Source organism: Canis lupus, chromosome 15 (assembly GCF_003254725.2).
Source record: "Canis lupus dingo isolate Sandy chromosome 15, ASM325472v2, whole genome shotgun sequence".
Taxonomy (NCBI): domain Eukaryota; kingdom Metazoa; phylum Chordata; class Mammalia; order Carnivora; family Canidae; genus Canis; species Canis lupus.
The window spans coordinates 3035331-3051608 of record NC_064257.1 but is presented as its reverse complement, the minus strand read 5'-3'; the positions used below and the strand labels follow the sequence as shown (position 1 = coordinate 3051608).

Genomic DNA, 16278 nt, shown 5'->3' with positions numbered 1-16278 from the left:
ACATTTAGGTCTGTGATCCATTTGAGTTCATTTTGTTTATGGTGTGAGGCAGGGGTCCAGATTCTCCCATTTCTTTATTTCTTTTCTTTTATATGCAACCATCACCACTAATTGTAGAACATTTTCATCATCCCCAAAGGAAACCCTGTGATCATTAAAATACAGTCATTCCCTTCCTTGGTGAGTTTATACTTTTTCCCCCCAATCCACTTACTACTATTTTAATGAAGTTTCAGGACTGAGTCAAGATAAACACGTGTGATCAATCCTCATGTTTAGCCAGAAATCTCCTCTTCCTTACAAGCTGCAACAACTCTCACTTTCATTAGGCAGATTCCTGAGCCAGATGCTCTGAGAGAGTTTTCTGGAGAAAGGAAATTGGATCTGAACCTTAGAGATGTCTAGAATTCCAGGTGAAGTTAAGGAGATAAAGGTGAGAGAGGTTGAGAAGGGAGAGTTGGGGAGAAGGTAGGGGAAGGAAGGAGAGGAAAGACCTTGGCACCAGCACCAGGAAGAATTTAATCAGATAAAAATCTGGTTTCTTATCCCTTGTCTGTGGCTCTATTACCTCTGCTTGAGTTTCAATGAAAAGCAGTCCTTTTCTTAGAACCCTAAGGAATGTGGCCTTATTTTGAGTGTGGTGAGAAAATGGTTCTGGAGATTTGGGACCTCACTCTGCAAGCCATCCTGGGGAGCGGGCCAGGCCTAAAATGACAAGAGCAGCTTTCAAGTAGAAAGAGAAGTAGGCTGAATATAAAATTTCTCTGTTTGCAAGCTGTGTCACACCAAGTCAGCTGGTACTGACACTCAGTTTTCTCATCCATAAGATGCCCTATCTAGCAGCATTACTGGAGAAATAAGATACTACAAGGTATCCCTCACTTTTTGAAAGTATATTTGTATTTGTTTTTGCTAACAGAAAGAAATCAGAAGAGGATTTAGTTTTTTTTTAAGTCTCTACTGTACTAATATAAATTTTTGATAAAAGCAAAGAGTATAATGTGAACTTTCAGAACATGGGGATTATTTTCACTTTATGCTAGTTGGGCTTATGAAGGATTTCATAGCTACCCTCAACTTTCAGATAGCAGGAGAAACCTGTATTTACAGTGTTTAGCAAAGTGCATGGCCCAGAGGAGAATTTTTAAAAGATCAGCTTTCTTCTCTTTCCTTCTTTGGCAATTTAAGGTAAACAACACAGATGAGTTCTCAACCAAGGGCTTGAGTGCCTGAGCTTGGGCTGAAGATATGAGCAATGAAAATTATAGGAGATTTGTGAGTGGAAAAGTGACAGATACAGCTATGCTTTGGAAAGATCACTTCGGGAAGAAGAGAGACCAAGCATAATGCAAGAGAGGGAGTCCTGAGCCCCAGCTCTATATCTAAGTGACTCTATTTTCTCATGTGCCCAACACATATGTTTCCCTGTCGGCTATGAGTTATGTGAAAGCTTACTTCCTCATGCAAACAGAAAAAGCAGTTCGCCTCCTTAGAGATAGACCTGATGGAGGGTGTTCTCCAAACTTGAATGAAGCGCTAGTGTACTAGCTGCCACCTGGGGGATGAGCTGGGACTTGGGAAAAACTCTAGAGACTGTGATAATGGCTGAAGCCCAAAGGGCCTCCCTGGTGCTACCTCTCAGAGAAGAGGGATGCCAAGTGTCTAGTGCTTGAGGACAATTTTGAAACCATATGGACCCCCATTAGGAAACTTTTCCCATGAGGGACGATCAGCCTCATCCACACCCTTTGGGCCATGAACTCTGGATACAGGTAGGAGAGAATCACCTAGAATGACTCTTCTGTCCACTAGAGGGAAACCCAGGCTAGAGATGGGGAATCCTGTGTGTAGGAGCCCTGAGGCTGGAGGAAGGCCTGGAGCTGCTGGCGTGGGGACCTGGGTGACCTTGGCTCAATGTTGCACTGGAGTCAGCAAGTATCCGCTCTTGAGATCCAATTGTTGCACTTACGGGAATCCTGTGAGCTGGTTGTTAAACACGGTCATTAAATTAAATTCTGGGCAGCCTGGGTGGCTCAGCGGTTTGGCGCCACCTTCAGCCCAGGGCGTGACCCTGGAGTCCAGGGATCGAGTCCCATGTGGGGCTTCCTGTGTGGAGCCTGCTTCTCCCTCTCCCTGTGTCTCTGCCTCTCTGTCTCAATCTGTGTCTCTCAGGAATAAATAAAATCTTAAAAAAAAAAAAAAGAATTAAAGTCTATAAATTGACACTTATATTAAAAACAAAAGTAGTAAAGACTCCAAACTCATCATTGCTTACTGGTTTTCCTATCATCTATCAGATCTGTTATGGTGTGTTACTGTCCAGTTTCAACTGCAGTAGCTTGATATTGACCATGGTGGAATATTTGCTCCATGGAAACTCGCAAATGCTACAAATCGGGGTACCCACCCCCCATCGTGTGCCAGTTGCTAAATATTTGCCAGGACATCACTGCCCAGCCTCTCCCACATCAGGCCTTGTGGGGAGGAGATGGGCTTTTCCGGTGGGCTTGCCAACACAGATACACTCAGAGGTGTCCCCATGAATGAAACACCTGATTTCAGCAGGCAGAGAAGGGGTACAGTGGCAGAAAGTTGTGTTGTGGTGGCTGCTGGGCCCGGAGCTCCTCACCCAGTCTCAGCCCAGTCTTTGTGCAGGGTTCCCCCTCCACCTAAAACCTGTTTATGCTTTAGTGCTCAGGCTGGCCTTTCTGTCTGCAGAGAAACAAAGTGAGTTTCTTTCTTCTTTTTATTTTTTTTTAAGATTTTATTTATTTATTCATGATAGAGAGAGAGGCAGAGACACAGGTAGAGGGAGAAGCAGGCTCCATGCAGGGAGCCCGATGTCACCTCGATCCTGGGTCTCCAAGATCATGCCCTGGGCCTGAAGGCAGGGGCTCAACGGCTGAGCCACCCAGGGATCCCGACGAAGTGAGTTTCTAGATCATCCAGCACTAGAAAGCATTCCCCATCAGATGGGGAGCTGCCTGAGGGCCAGGGAAACACCCACCCTGGTTGGTGTCCCCAGGACAGGTGCAGGTCCCTGGGCCGGAACCTTGGAGCGGTTTCGCGCAGCCCCGCAGCAGCACCAAGTCTAGACCCGCTGGAGTCCAATAGATCCGGGCTCCGCTACCCCGTCGCCAGGCGGCCTGAGGACAGAGGCCTTTGACCAACCTGGTCTGCAGGCTCCTCACCTGTGAAATAGGGATGAGAGCAATCATCCCGCTGGGCTCCCGTGAAGATCGCATGAGACTATCCATGCAAAGGCCTCCGCCCCTGACTCAGTCACCTGGAAGGTGCTCCGCGGCGCAGGAGCTATTGTTCCCACCGGACTTGCAGAGGGACGGCGTGGGGGGCAGGATTTAAATTGGCTCCGAGCGTGTCAAGGAGGGAGGGCGGGCCAAGGCCGGACCAGGAGGCACCAAACCCGTGGTGGCGCGGGGGGTGGACTGGGGGCCTGCAAACCGGCCCTGCGGCCTGGACGCCAAGCCCTGGCTGCGGGGCAAGGGGGGCAAGGGCGCCTCCTCCGTGCCCCCATCCCCCCGGCTCCCGGGCTGGGACTTCGGGGGCGGGAGGGCCGGCAGCCGGACGTCGAAGGCCCGGGCTGTGCGCAGGAAGCGGCGGCCCGGCTGTCCCGGAGCCTCAAAGCGGCGGAAGGGAGGGGGCGGCGGCACCTGCATTGTGCGAGCCCCGCTCCCCGCTGGCCCGCCCGGCCCCCCGGCGCGCGGTCCCGGCGTGGGCGCAGGGCCAGGGGGTAACCCGGCACACACGAGAGCTGCGCCTGCCTTCATGTCTCTATGCATCCTCGGTTATTAAGCTGGGGCAGGAGCTGGGGCGCAAAAACAGGCCAGGGTCCCAAGCAGCCGGAGGACTGGGCTGGAATCCTGGCTCCTTCCCTCCCTAGCTGTGTAACTGGGGCAAATTACTCGACCCAGCACGGGCCTCAGCATGCAGACGGTGGCATTAAGTGAGTTGCATGTGATGCATTTGGTGTATTAAGTGTAGGAATTTTTTTTTTTTTTTTTAAGATTTTACTTTTAAGTAATCTCTCTGCCCAGTGTGGGGTTTGAACTGAGCTCAAGAGTCGCATCATCTTCCTATGAAGCCAGCCAGGTGCCCCCAAGTGTAGGATTTTTTTTTTAAAGATAATTTTTATTATTGCAGAAGATCATTTCAAGAGCAGTGTGGAGGACACACTTGGAGGGGCCCAGAGTTGCATGCTGGAGGCTGAACGCTGGTTTCAAAATTTTTTAAAAACTGATTGCTAACATTTAAACTTGTGAGATTTTTACTGAAACTCAGATTTTTGGCTTCTTTAAAAAAGACTGAAGGTCTGGAGAGCTTGTGTGTTTCCTTCTTTCTTTTCTTTTCTTTTTTTTTTTTTTGAAACTTGTGTTTCATAAGCTGTTATTGTATTATGCTAGAGGCAGTCTCGTTTTTTTTATAGTGTATTTTTGTATTCCTTTTGCAAAGTGGTGTTAATTATTGCACCAGAAGGGGGAAAAAAAACCTCTTGGGCAATCCCCCTGTTGCAAAGGTCTGCAAGACAAGTTTATTTTGAAAGGCAGATATTGTATTTAAGCTGTGATTATTGATTGTCAGATTTTAAAATGCTGCCTCCCGGAACATGTTCTTCTAAAAGAGTTCTCAGGGACACCTGGGTGGCTCATCGGTTGAGCGTCTGCCTTTGGCTTAGGGTGTGATCTGGGGGTCTGGGATTGAGTCCCACATCGGGCTCCTTGTGGAGAGCCTGCTTCTCCCTCTGCCTATGTCTCTGCCTCTCTCTCTCTCTCTCTCTCTCTCTCTCTGTGTGTGTGTGTGTGTCTCATGAGTAAATAAATAAATCAATCTTAAAAAAAAATTCTCAAACATATCGGAATGAGGCAGTTTATGCCTTTGGAGTCCCCTGAAGCAAGGAAAAGATCTGACTTTCCCCAGCTGGGCTAGAGGCCAGAAGTGATGGGGTGCAAGATGTGGAGACCTCAGCAGGAAGTAGGGTATAGATGGAGAGGAGGTGCAGAAATGATGGGATGTGGGGTGCAGAGGAGGAAAAGGAGACAAAGCCTGGGCGAATGGGTAGGAGGAAGACCCATTCATTGACCTGAGGGTCCAGAGGAGAAGAATGAGCTCCGTTTAGCCATGTGGGGTCTGAGAGTCTGGGTCAGTGATGAGAGTGGGATATAGGGGGTCTGGTGCTCAGGAGAAAGAGTTGCCTTCGGAGGCACAGTTGGTGACACAAGAGGCCTGTATGTGGAGAGAGTGAGAGGCCCAGGATGGCCCCTGAGGACCTGTTAACATAAGGGATTCAGGATGCTTAAGGGACTAGAAGGATGTTAAAGGAAAAGGAGAGGAGCCTGGAAGACTCTGCAAATGCCTCCCCAGGTGGCCTTGGCCTCTGTCCTGCAGGACTGGCCCCCTCCTCAAGACCTCCTTGCACAGGTAGACTGAGGAATAGGTGGGGAGGGGGTTTCTGACTGGAGCCTGTGATAGGCCCCCATAGTGGGCAAGGGGGGGGGGGCCAGACTCCAGTCTGGTTCAGGACATCTAAGCATCCCTCATAAGTTCCCTCCTTCCCCCAGGGTCACTTGATGGGCCTCTGGGGCACTATTGGGAAGATTTGCTCAGAGGAGGAGGGCACCTGGGCCTCACTGGCCAGAGAATAAGCAAACAGGGCACCCAGAACATTCTCCTCAGCTACAGGGCCATTGGAAGACAGGAGGTACCTGGAGCTGCCTGCCACATGGTAGGATACTTGCAAGTCACGCTAGGTCACCCCTTGTGACCAGCAGGTATTATGATGGTCACTGATAGAGGCCAGCAATCTTTCTTGGAAGCCTGAGGTCTGGGCTGGGGCACATGGCTGAACTTGGAACAATGAACAGACTCTTAACATGTGCCAGATACCATCATACACGTTTTGTCTAGTCTTCATAAAAACTCCATGAAGGAAATAAACATTTCCCCATTCTGCAGAAGGAAAAAACCCGAGGCTCAGAAGCCCTCATAAATAACATGCCAGGGACACGCTGCTCGTGAGAGGCCAAGTTGGGAGGACAGGCTGGAGCACGGGCTCTGTCCCTGTAGTTTCTCCGGGGGTGACCCCACCTCTGCAATGGCCTCTCAACCTCCCTGGTGTTCGAGCTCTGCCCTGGGTGTCCTCTTAGGCTTTACCCTTGCCCTCACACTCAAACAAAAAGTGATCACCAAATCCTGTCGATCATACCCCCTCTATAGATCTGGCATCCGTCCCCTTCCCTCCGGTCCTGGGTGACTGCCCAGCATCAGCCTCACAATCTCCCACCCTATGACATCAGCCTCCTCCTAGGTCCCCCTGACTTCCAGCTCCCCTTCCCACCCTGAGCTCCTCACCCACACCAGCAGCCCAAGGGCTTTTGTCATCGTCCTTCTTAAAACTTGCCAATGATGTCCTGTTGCCCTCTAGATAAAGTCCAAATTCCCAAGCAGGACATCAAGTCCTGTGGGCTCTGGTCACCAACCTTGCCAGCCTGATGCTTACTGTTCCCTGGTCTGTTCCAGTGAAATAAGATGCTAGCTCACTTGCCTCCGGGCCTCTGTTCCCAGTGCCAACCTGGCCTACCCCAATCTCCCTCATCTATCTCTGGATCCTGGTGCTTGAAGTCCTGGCCACCCTTGAAGGCCTAGATGCATGGAGAGTCTGTTAGCAAAGTCTAGTGTGCCTTGGATTAAAGTTCTTTGTGTCCCTGTCTCTCTTTCCTGAGCGATGTGAGCTTCTGTGCATCCCATCTCAGGGCCCAGCAATTACCTGAGCCAGTGGGGGAGATTCTGTAAGCATGAGGTGGGAGCACCTTAGCCTCCATCTCCCGTCCCTCTGTTCTGGCTCAGGGCTGACCTGGATCCACTCCAGTGACAGTAGCAGCTCCAGGTCTAGCCTCCTGGCTCAGACTCATATCTGATTCTCATTCTGACCTGCTTCAAGCTGTAGCTCCGGCTCATGTCTAACACCAGCTTTGGCTCAATATCCAGGACTAATATGGGCTTAGTCTATGGCATTGGGTCCAAACTCACAACCCATTCATCTGTTTCCTACCCCACCCCCTTTAAAATTTTTTCTTTCTTTTTTTAAAAAAAAACTATTATTTTTAAAAATTTTTTTAAGTAAACTCTATCCCCAATGTGGGGCTCAAACTCATGACCCTGAGATCAAGAGCTGCATGCTCTACCAACTGAGCCAGGCAGGTGCCCCATGTTTCCTACCTTCCCAATCCCCAGCTCCACTTTTCTGGGCTGAGGTCTCCTACCTCAGTTACAGGTTTGCCCTGCATTCCTATGAAACCTCTCATAAGCTGAAATGGCATAAAGAAGCAAGTGCCATTAATTTATATGGAAAAAAATCTTCAGCATTCCCAGACCCCGAAAGTAGCCTCTGTTAGGCTTTTCTGATATGCTTTTCGATACGTTATGACACGTCTTGCTAATGGGTGTGCAAGATAAATCGAGAGAAAGCACAGATGCCTACAGACACAGTTCAGATCTCTGGTGGCTTGATGCTGGGATGCTGAGCGTGGTTCCCGGGGAAGGAGTCTGGCAATGCCACTCTCACTGTCAGGGGTGCGTACTCCTTCTATGACAGCTTGACGCAAAACAAGCACTGGGTGCTCTTTTTGCCATTCGCTATCTTTTTTAAAAAAGCGAAAATCCTCTTCAGATTTCTTCAGTTAGCAAAAAAAGGTACTAATATAGGTCTTTTGTAAAAGCAAAAATCGTGTTTAATGCAAACTTTTGAAAAGCAGGGGGTATCTGTACCTCCAGTGAGAAGGGAGAGAGATGGCAAAAAGACCAGAATAGAGCCCCACGTGGCCTATCTGCTGCTGGGATCACTCCTGCCCTGGAGCTGCCTCGCTGTGGCACCCCAACCTAAGCTGGGGGCCCTGGCGCTGTAGGGACAGAGTCCCAGGTTCAGTGTAAGACCTTACCACTTACTGGCTGTGAGGCTTTGAGCACCAACGTGGGCCCCAATTCTCTTTATCTATAAACTGGGATGACAGATGATGTGCAGATGATAGGAGACAATGCTGTGGAGGTCTAGACATGGCACCTGGCACCGAGTAGATGTCAATAACCGCCAGGGCCTTTCCTCTCCACTGGTTCCCCAGGTCCACTGGATCAGCTCCCACAGGCACCCTGCACATTCCACAGTGCCCATTGCATAAGGGCTATCCTGCCACTATGACATTCGTGGGCCTGGCACAGCCTTGCTTCCAGGCTTCTGGCTAGGGCTGTTGTCCCTAGGGCATCTTGGACAGTGGGGGCAGAGCCAGGGCACCATACTGGATCCCCTGCCCAGAACTCCATGTCCCTGACGTCAGGGGCAAACATGGGTCCATAGGGTACTGGGGGAAAGGCTAGTCTTCCTTCTTTGCTGTGGACTGAATATATGTATTTGGGTTGGGGAGGTAGGGGCACTCCCTTCTCCTCTCTGATTGCCTCCTGAGCTCTGTCCATCAAAGCTCAGAAGGCAAGGGTTCCTATGGATGAAGGAACCTGGGGGGTCCTATACCTCAAACACAGGAACCAACATCAAAGGGGGTCTGGGTATGATGTGTAAATAGGTAAGTGAATGTGTAGGGATGGATGTATTTGTGGCATGCTGTATGGTAAGAATAGGTGTGTTAGCGTATCATGTGTAACATGTATATGTCTGTGTGTGATATGTGCAGGTCTGTAAGTGATGTGGGTAGTTGGAGGGCTGTATCTACACGTAGCATGTGTGTCGTGTGTACATGTGACTTTTGTGTGTGAATTCCTGTATGCGGGGCAATAGATGTAGATCTGGGTACCTGGTGTGAGCAACGTGTGTTGGTGGGTCTATTTGACGTGTGTGTCAAATAGAATAGAATAGGGGGAGTGTGAACTGGAGAGCTCTGTTAGGGAGTGGGGGGGTGCTGGTGCATTTAGGATTCCCTGCTGAACTCTCTGAGGTGGCCCGGCCAAGGTCACTTGTCTACTTGCTGCAAGAGCAGAGAAGGGCAACAAGGTCAGCGTCAAGGGGGTTGGGTCTATTCTCTAGAGAGCCAGACGCTCCTCTCCCAGCTGATTATCTTGCCCTGATGTCTGAAAAAAAAAAAAAAAAAAAAAAAAAAAAAAAAAAAAAAGCCAGAGAAATAAACACAACCTTTGGAAGTCCTGGTGATGTGTCTGGGGAGGATGCTACAGCTGGTAGTTCATGTGGCAATATCCTGCCTTTGACCAGCAGTGGAGGCTCGTGAGGCCAATGGCCTTGTGGCCACTGCTGGCTCCTCAATGATTACTTCAGTACTGCAGCCCCACTCCAGAACTTCCAGAGTCTTCCTGCCAAATCTCTGTCCATCGAAGCTTACAAGGCACAGGTTCCTAAGGCTAAAACAACCTCTGCCCTCCAAACACAGGAACCACACAACCTGGGTGTGATGTATAAGTGAGTGACCGTGAGTATCTGTGGCATGGTGTGCCACAGTTGCAAATTGGCATCTCTTGGAACTCCAGGCCTGGGAAGGAAAGTCAAAGGACTTCTAAAGCCAAGCCACACCTAGGCTGTTAATCTCTGGAGAAAACTAATTTTAACACAGGTTGGCTCCTCCCCACCACACCTCCAGGTGTGTCTCTTTCCTCAGAATGAGCCACAACTCCCCCCACCCCCCAAAAATGACTTAGATGATGTGATCTTGTCTGTATTTTTCCATTACTCCCCAAGGTGCACTCCATGCTGGAGACACCTTGAACCGCTTGCATTTCCAAGAATACGCTCTGCAGCCTGGCTAACTGATTCATCCCCCAAAATTCAAGTGAAGTGTTGGGTCCTTTGGGTACTTTCTGAGGTTGAAACGACTAGTGGACCCCTAATATCCATTATTCTGCTTGCCCTCAGTCATACAACCCTGATTTTCAGCTGGGCCCATGGGCTGGCTCAGAGCAAAAACGGTATTTGTCAGAATTCTTTATGGCTAGGTGTGACTCTGTGACGAAGTGCTTGGTCAATAGCTTCTGGGCAGAAGTATTTTGTACAATTTCCAGGAACTATTTATAAAGGGAGAGTGTGCTCTTTTTCACATCTTCCTTCTTCCAACTGACTGGAACGCAAATGCGATGACCAGAGCTTCAGCAGCTATGCCGGCCAATGAGAAGCAAGCACCATGTTCAGGATGACAGGACAGTGGAACGGAAAGCACCGGGCTCTGCTCTGATGATCACGGAGCTACCACACCAGCTCTGGACTGAGTATTTCCAGGTGACGTGGTCGTGATTTGTGGCTTTTGTACCAACAGCCAAACCCAGACCTAACTGATCCACTTTCCTGGTATCAGCTCTCTCTGCCAACACACTCCATTCCACTCGCCTAGCTCTATCTGCTCGCCTGACTCTGAGCTCACGAGGGCAGGGTCCACATCATCTATCAAGCCCGGTGCCGAACAAACTAGAAAATATCGGTTGTGTTAAGGACGGTGTGAAATACACAGGCAGGCATTCAGACTGGGTGAAGCTGCAGACCGGGAAGTTGTTGGTACAGAGTCACTGATGGGGTGGGAGAAGATGGGGTAAGGAGAACAGAAGGTCAAGGGAAGAGGTCCTCAGAGCTCTGACATCTAAGGTCATACCAAGGAGGAGAAGCCCTGGGACGAGGCTGAGAAGAGCTGACCTGGGTCGGTACCAGATGACCTGGGTCACCTCTGCCCAAAGTTAAGGGCGCCGGTGTTGTAGGAAAAGCAGTGATCAAGGGCTCAGGGTTCCAGAGTCCAGGACAGGGTTCCGCCCTGGCTCTGCCATTCTCTCTGCCCTTGAGCAAGTCAACTAACTTTTCCTGGGCCTCAGTTTCCTTATCTGTAGACAGCAGGATAATAAAGAACTTCCCTCATGGGGCTGTTGTAAAGTTAAAATTAGAGAATTCACATAAACCACCCCGCACAGTGCTTGGCGTAGAGTGAGTAGCTAACAAATGTGGGTGATTATGATTTTTGTTATTATAGTCTTTCTTGCATTCATTAACTCACTTTAACAAACAAGCTTTAGGCATTCCTCCACATGTGCCCAGGGCTTCAGCCAAAATGTATTTCCTGCTATTTCCTAACACTTCGCATGTTCCCTCACCCCCTTTGGCTTCACACATGCTGTTTGCTCTGCCTCAAGTGCCCTTCACTCCTCATCTACCTGGTAAACTTGCCCTTCGGGCCTCTGCTAATAGCTCATATCCTTAAGGGACTTGTTGAGACCGCCAACGCCGGGTTAGATGCCTCCTCTGGGCTTGCACATGACCAGGGCCATCTCGTTGCATTATCTCTAGTGAGCGACCAGTTATGACTGGCAGGCCCCTGGCGTTGTGCAACGTGGCAGCTGTGCCCATATCACTCCTCTGTTTACCTTTAGCATAATTTTTTTCTTTATCAGACTTCTACTGTAATGATTTATTTACCTGTTGATCTCTCCCTCTAGACTCTGAACTCCTCGAGGACTGCCCGACACCGAGTCAGGGCTCAGAGAATGGTCATCCTGTATCCTGGGGTTCCCAATCTGGCTGGGGAGACAGAATGAACAAACATGAAACGTGTCAAGAACTGAGCATGCCCCTGTGCGTTTCAGATAGGGGCTTTCCCGGGGTGGGCGAACAGAGCCCTGAGAATGCAGTGGTCAGAGCAGGGGACAGGAGCTCAGATGGAAAGCATGAGTATATACTGGGAAACCAAATGCCCTACATTTCTGGATTGTTCTTCTCGGGCATGGGAAGAATTCTAGGGCTCCCCCTCCCACGATTTGGGAGGACAAATGTAATGTCTTACAAGGACATTACATATCCAAGAGGGACTAGGATAGGCTGATGCTCTTGGCCAGGCCCTTTGTTATGCTGGGTCACAGCCCGAAGCAAGATGAGGTACCCAGAGGGTCTGACATTGCCCCAAAACACAATATGAGCTACCTCCACCATGCACAGGGACCAGATTATGGGGCTTTTAGGAAAGTGTTTCTCCTCCTCAACATGGATTTAGACTAAGTTGCTGCTGAGAAGAAACACTTGTGTTTTGTAGGAGTGTGTATGTGTTTGATCTGCATTTAACCACTCTCCTGCCGTTCCCACTCACCTCAAAAGGCCAAATCTGAACAATGAGGAGGAGGCATAGCTCGTCACTTCTCACCGGTGGCAAGATTTTAAAGAGACGGGAGACTGAGGGTCAAAATTTCCAAGCCCATCCTGGGCTGTTTGGTGAAGGCTATTTGCCTGAGCCCTTCCATGTTTCTGCTGAAATATTTTTTTTTTTTTAAAGATTTTATTTATTTGACAGAGAGAGAGAGCGAGAGAGAGAAAGAGAGCACAAGCAGGGGGAGCTTGCGGGCAGAGGCAGAAGCAGGCTCCCAGTCGGGCAAGCTCTATACTTTATTCCCCTTCAGGGAAGGTCCTCTTCCTCCCATGACTGCTCCGGAGCCTCCCACCCTGCAGGACTCCTCCCTAGCCCTGGGATCATGACCTGAGCCAAAGGCAGATGCTTAACCAACTGAGCCACCCAGGTGCCCCTGTAATATTCTTTTAGACTGAATAACTCAGACTTTGGGAAGTGTTCTGCTAAGTGTTTCTTATCCTGTTGATCCTGTCCCATGTGGCTTAGGGGGTGAGGTTTCCTGAACAGAGCCTAATGGAGATTTTTGTCCAGGAGAGAATTGAAAAGGTGGTCTCTTTCAGTGGGTGTAAGGGAAGGAAGATCTGAGACAAGAGAATAAAGTTAGGAACTCAGTGTACTCACGAGGGGACATCCTGTTAACAGGTTTTGGTTGTTTTTCCCTTGGGCAGTCATGTGACATGCAGAATTTAAAATGATCTCTTCTAGTTGTATTTCCCCACAGGAATTCCTGCCCCTTCAGTGAAGTCTGTCACATGTATGTGGACCTTGCCTTCATGGCAGCCCTTGGAGTGAGCATATCCAGCAGGGGGCTAGGGAGGAGTCCTGCAGGGTGGGAGGCTCCGGAGCAGTCATGGGAGGAAGAGGACCTTCCCTGAAGGGGAATAAAGTATAGAGCAGCCCATCATAAAGGACAATGCAGTCAGGGTACAGGTCAGGGCTTTGAGTAAAGGCTTAGGGTGAACCCTTGGAATGACTTCTGGGGACTGAGGGAGCTTCAAGCCCAACTCCTGGCCAGGGCAGAGGGTGGGGTGAAGTCTCGGGAGTGAGGTGGGGAAAGGTGAGGGTGGAAGCCCCTCAGTCAGTCCCAGCCCGTTGTGGCCGGTTTTCCCACAAGGTGCTGGGCTATGAGCTGCGCCTGTGTGTTGTCACTGCTCTCTGCTCCTTGGGAACGTCCTTGAGAGTGAGCAGGATGGTTTGTGGCCAGGTGAGGACACTTCCACATGCTCCCATCCCCATCCTTCACCTCTCATTTCTTACTGATGGGGAGAGAAGTCCTTAGAAAGCTCAGGGAAAGCCACTACCACCTTCACTTTGGCCCTATTAGAAGGAGGGAGCAAAGCTGAAAGTCTCCAGAAAGGAGTGGGGTGAGGAGAGAGGCTTAAGAACTTGCTACTTTCCCTTCTAAGGTCTCTTGCTCCCACCCAACATAAACCCCAGCGCCTGGAGTTCAGAGGAGAAATCAGTTTCCTGCCTGGGGTTTAGAATACAGTCTAGGGGCACCTGGGTGGGTCAGTGGTTGAGCATCTGCCTTTGGCTCAGGGCGTGATCCTGAAGTCCTGGGATTGAGTTCTGCATTGGGCTCCCCGCAGGGAGCCTGCTTCTCCCTCTTCCTGTGTCTCTGCTTCTCTCTGTATCTCTCATGAATAAATAAATAAAATCTGAAAAAAAAAAAAAAAAAAGATTACAGTCCAGCCCAGCCCCAAAGTCCAGCTCAAAGCCTAGAACCCAGAGCCCAAACAAGCCCAGCCCAGTTCCAAAGTCCCACACTAAAGCCCAGAACCCAGAACTCAGACCACAGAGATCAGAACTCACTCAGTTCAGGCCCAAAATCTAGCCAGAGCTATAAAGACCAGAGCTCAGAACTTAGAACCAAGTCTTGGACCAGGAACCCAGTTCACAGCCTAGAACCCAGAGCCAGAGGGCTGGAAGCCCAGAAACTAGAATTCAGAGTAAAGCTAGGTCCAAAGTCTGGAGCACAGAGCAGCCCGGAGTCCAGTGAGAAGCTACCCAAAAGGGGCACCTGGGTGGCTCAGTCGGTTGAGTGTCTGCCTTTGACTCAGATCATGATCCCAGGATCCTGGGATCGAGCCCTGCATTGAGCTCCCTGCTCAGTGGGGGCCTTCTTCTCCCTCTCCCTAGGCTGCTCCCCCTGCTTATACTCTGTCAAATAAATTTAAAAAAATATTTTTTTTTTTAAAGAAGTAGGACATCTGGTGGCTCAGCGGTTGAGTGTCTGCCTTGGGTCAGGGTGTGATCCCAGGATCCAGGATCGAGTCCCTCATTGGGCTCCCTGCATGGAGCCTGCTTCTCCCTCTGCCTTTGTCTCTGCCTCTCTCTCTCTCTCTCTCTCTCTCTCTCTCTCTGTGTGTCTCTCATGAATAAATAAACAAAATCTTAAAAAAAAAAAAAAAAAAAAGGAAGCAGCAGCAGCTACCCAAAAGCCTAGAACCCAACACAGACCCATCTTAGCTCCAGGACACAGACCCCAGCCTAACGGGGGGCTTAGAACCCCACACCCAGCCCAGATCCTAGCAGACCCTGATGTTCTTCCTAGTGGCAGCACCAAAGGGAGAGATCAAGATTGCAAGGTGAGAAGGAGGAATTCCGGATTCCAACCCTACTCCTGGCAGGAGAGGACGAGGAGATGCTGTTGCGTGGTGACAGGTGGAGTGTTCTGTGGGCTAAGAGGCCCTGCGCTGGGAGGTCCATCCTGGGGACTCAGATACCAGGCAAAACAGGGCCCGGGGCTTTCTCGGCAAGGATAACCCTTCAGAATCCCAATGGGATAGGAAGCAGAGCCACTGCTGCTGACTTGCTGTGTGACTTTGAGCAAGTCCCTTCCCTCCTCTGATCTTACTGTCCCAGAAAGGAAGTCAGGAAGTGTTTAACTTAGACCCACAGACCCAGAAACATAGAAGAAGGGCCATTACAGATACCCCTTTCATTCATTTCATCTTTCATTCATCAAATATTTATTGAACACGTATAAAAAGTTGATGTTAAACAGGGGGATGAAATGGTCAGATTTGTTTTTATCTGTCATTGAAGATTGGATTAGAGAGGGCCCATTAGGGCATTGTTGCGACAGTCCAGGAGTTGGCAAGTGGCAATGCCATCCTTATAAAGTACAGACCTGGTCGTTTTACTCCTCTGCTCAGAATCCTTGTAATGGTTCCCCACTGTCTTCAGGATGAGGATCCAAGGCCTCTTCCCATCTTTTCAGTTTCAGGCCTTATCAATTTCCCATCCAGCAAATGCCCAGCCCCGGCTCATTTCTTCTACAACCACCATCCTCCATCACTCTTCCATCTGTGGTGTTCCCTTTGCCTGGCATGCCCTTTCCTATCTCAGGAACTCTTATTTATCCTTCAGGATTTGGCTCCATCATCACCTCCTCTGTGAAGCCTTCCCGGACTTTCATCCCTCAATCTGGTATTTTCAAGTCTGTGCCTTCTGACAGATGTCCATTAAGGCCCTTGGCCCATTTTGTAACTTAGTCTGCTTATGTTTGTCCCCATGACTAGATGTGACTCCCTCAAATGACAAGATCATCCATGCCTCATCCACCTCTGTGTTGCCGGGGGTGGGGGGCCCAGAATAGGCTCAGTGAACCACTGACAAGCCTACTCTAATACTACCTCCAAGTAGCTTTCATTTAAAAAAAAACAAAAAACTTTTTAAAAATTTTAAGTAAACTCTACACTACACATGGGGCTTTAACTCATGACCCTGAGACCAAGAGTTGCCATTCTACCAACTAACCCAGCCAGGCACCCCTAAATAATTTTTAAAATTTAAGGCCCTGGGGTGCCTGGGTGGCTCAACTGGTTGAGTGACCACTCTTGATTTTGGCTTGGACCATGATCTCAGGGTTGTGGGATTGAGCCCTGTGTTGGGCTCCATGCTCAGCATGGAGTCTTCTGGAGATTCTCTTTCTCTCCCTCTCCCTCTGCTCCTCTCCCTGTGCTTTCTCTCTCTCTCTCAAATAAATAAAGTCTTTTAAAAAAATTAAGGCCCTCATGCTTTAAGTATTTATATTTATTTATTTATTTATTTATTCATTTATTTATTATTAATTATTCATGATTGAGGGAAGGAGCAGAGGGAGAGTGATAAACAGACTCTCTCCAATGAGTGGGGAGTCCTACCTGACCGA

General features: G+C 49.4%; 1 protein-coding gene across 20 annotated transcripts in view; it reads right to left on the bottom strand.

The window, feature by feature from the left end:
• Positions 1-16278, bottom strand: part of MYCL (MYCL proto-oncogene, bHLH transcription factor) — a 38673-nt gene that overhangs the window by 14263 nt on the left and 8132 nt on the right. For 7 of the 20 annotated variants that reach the window (XM_035699038.2, XM_025419802.3, XM_025419803.3 and 4 more), the window contains one exon: positions 11423-11524. Coding sequence is in view for 1 of the 20 variants with exons in the window: in XM_035699031.2 (XP_035554924.1) it covers positions 3192-3257 (66 nt within the window). In the remaining 19 variants the exon portion in view is untranslated. Of the gene's footprint in view, positions 1-3191; positions 3536-11422; positions 11525-12086; positions 12245-12743; positions 12994-13622; positions 13781-16278 lie in introns of those variants that run through there. The other 13 variants (XM_049094333.1, XM_049094338.1, XM_049094339.1 and 10 more) reach the window with 7 other exon arrangements.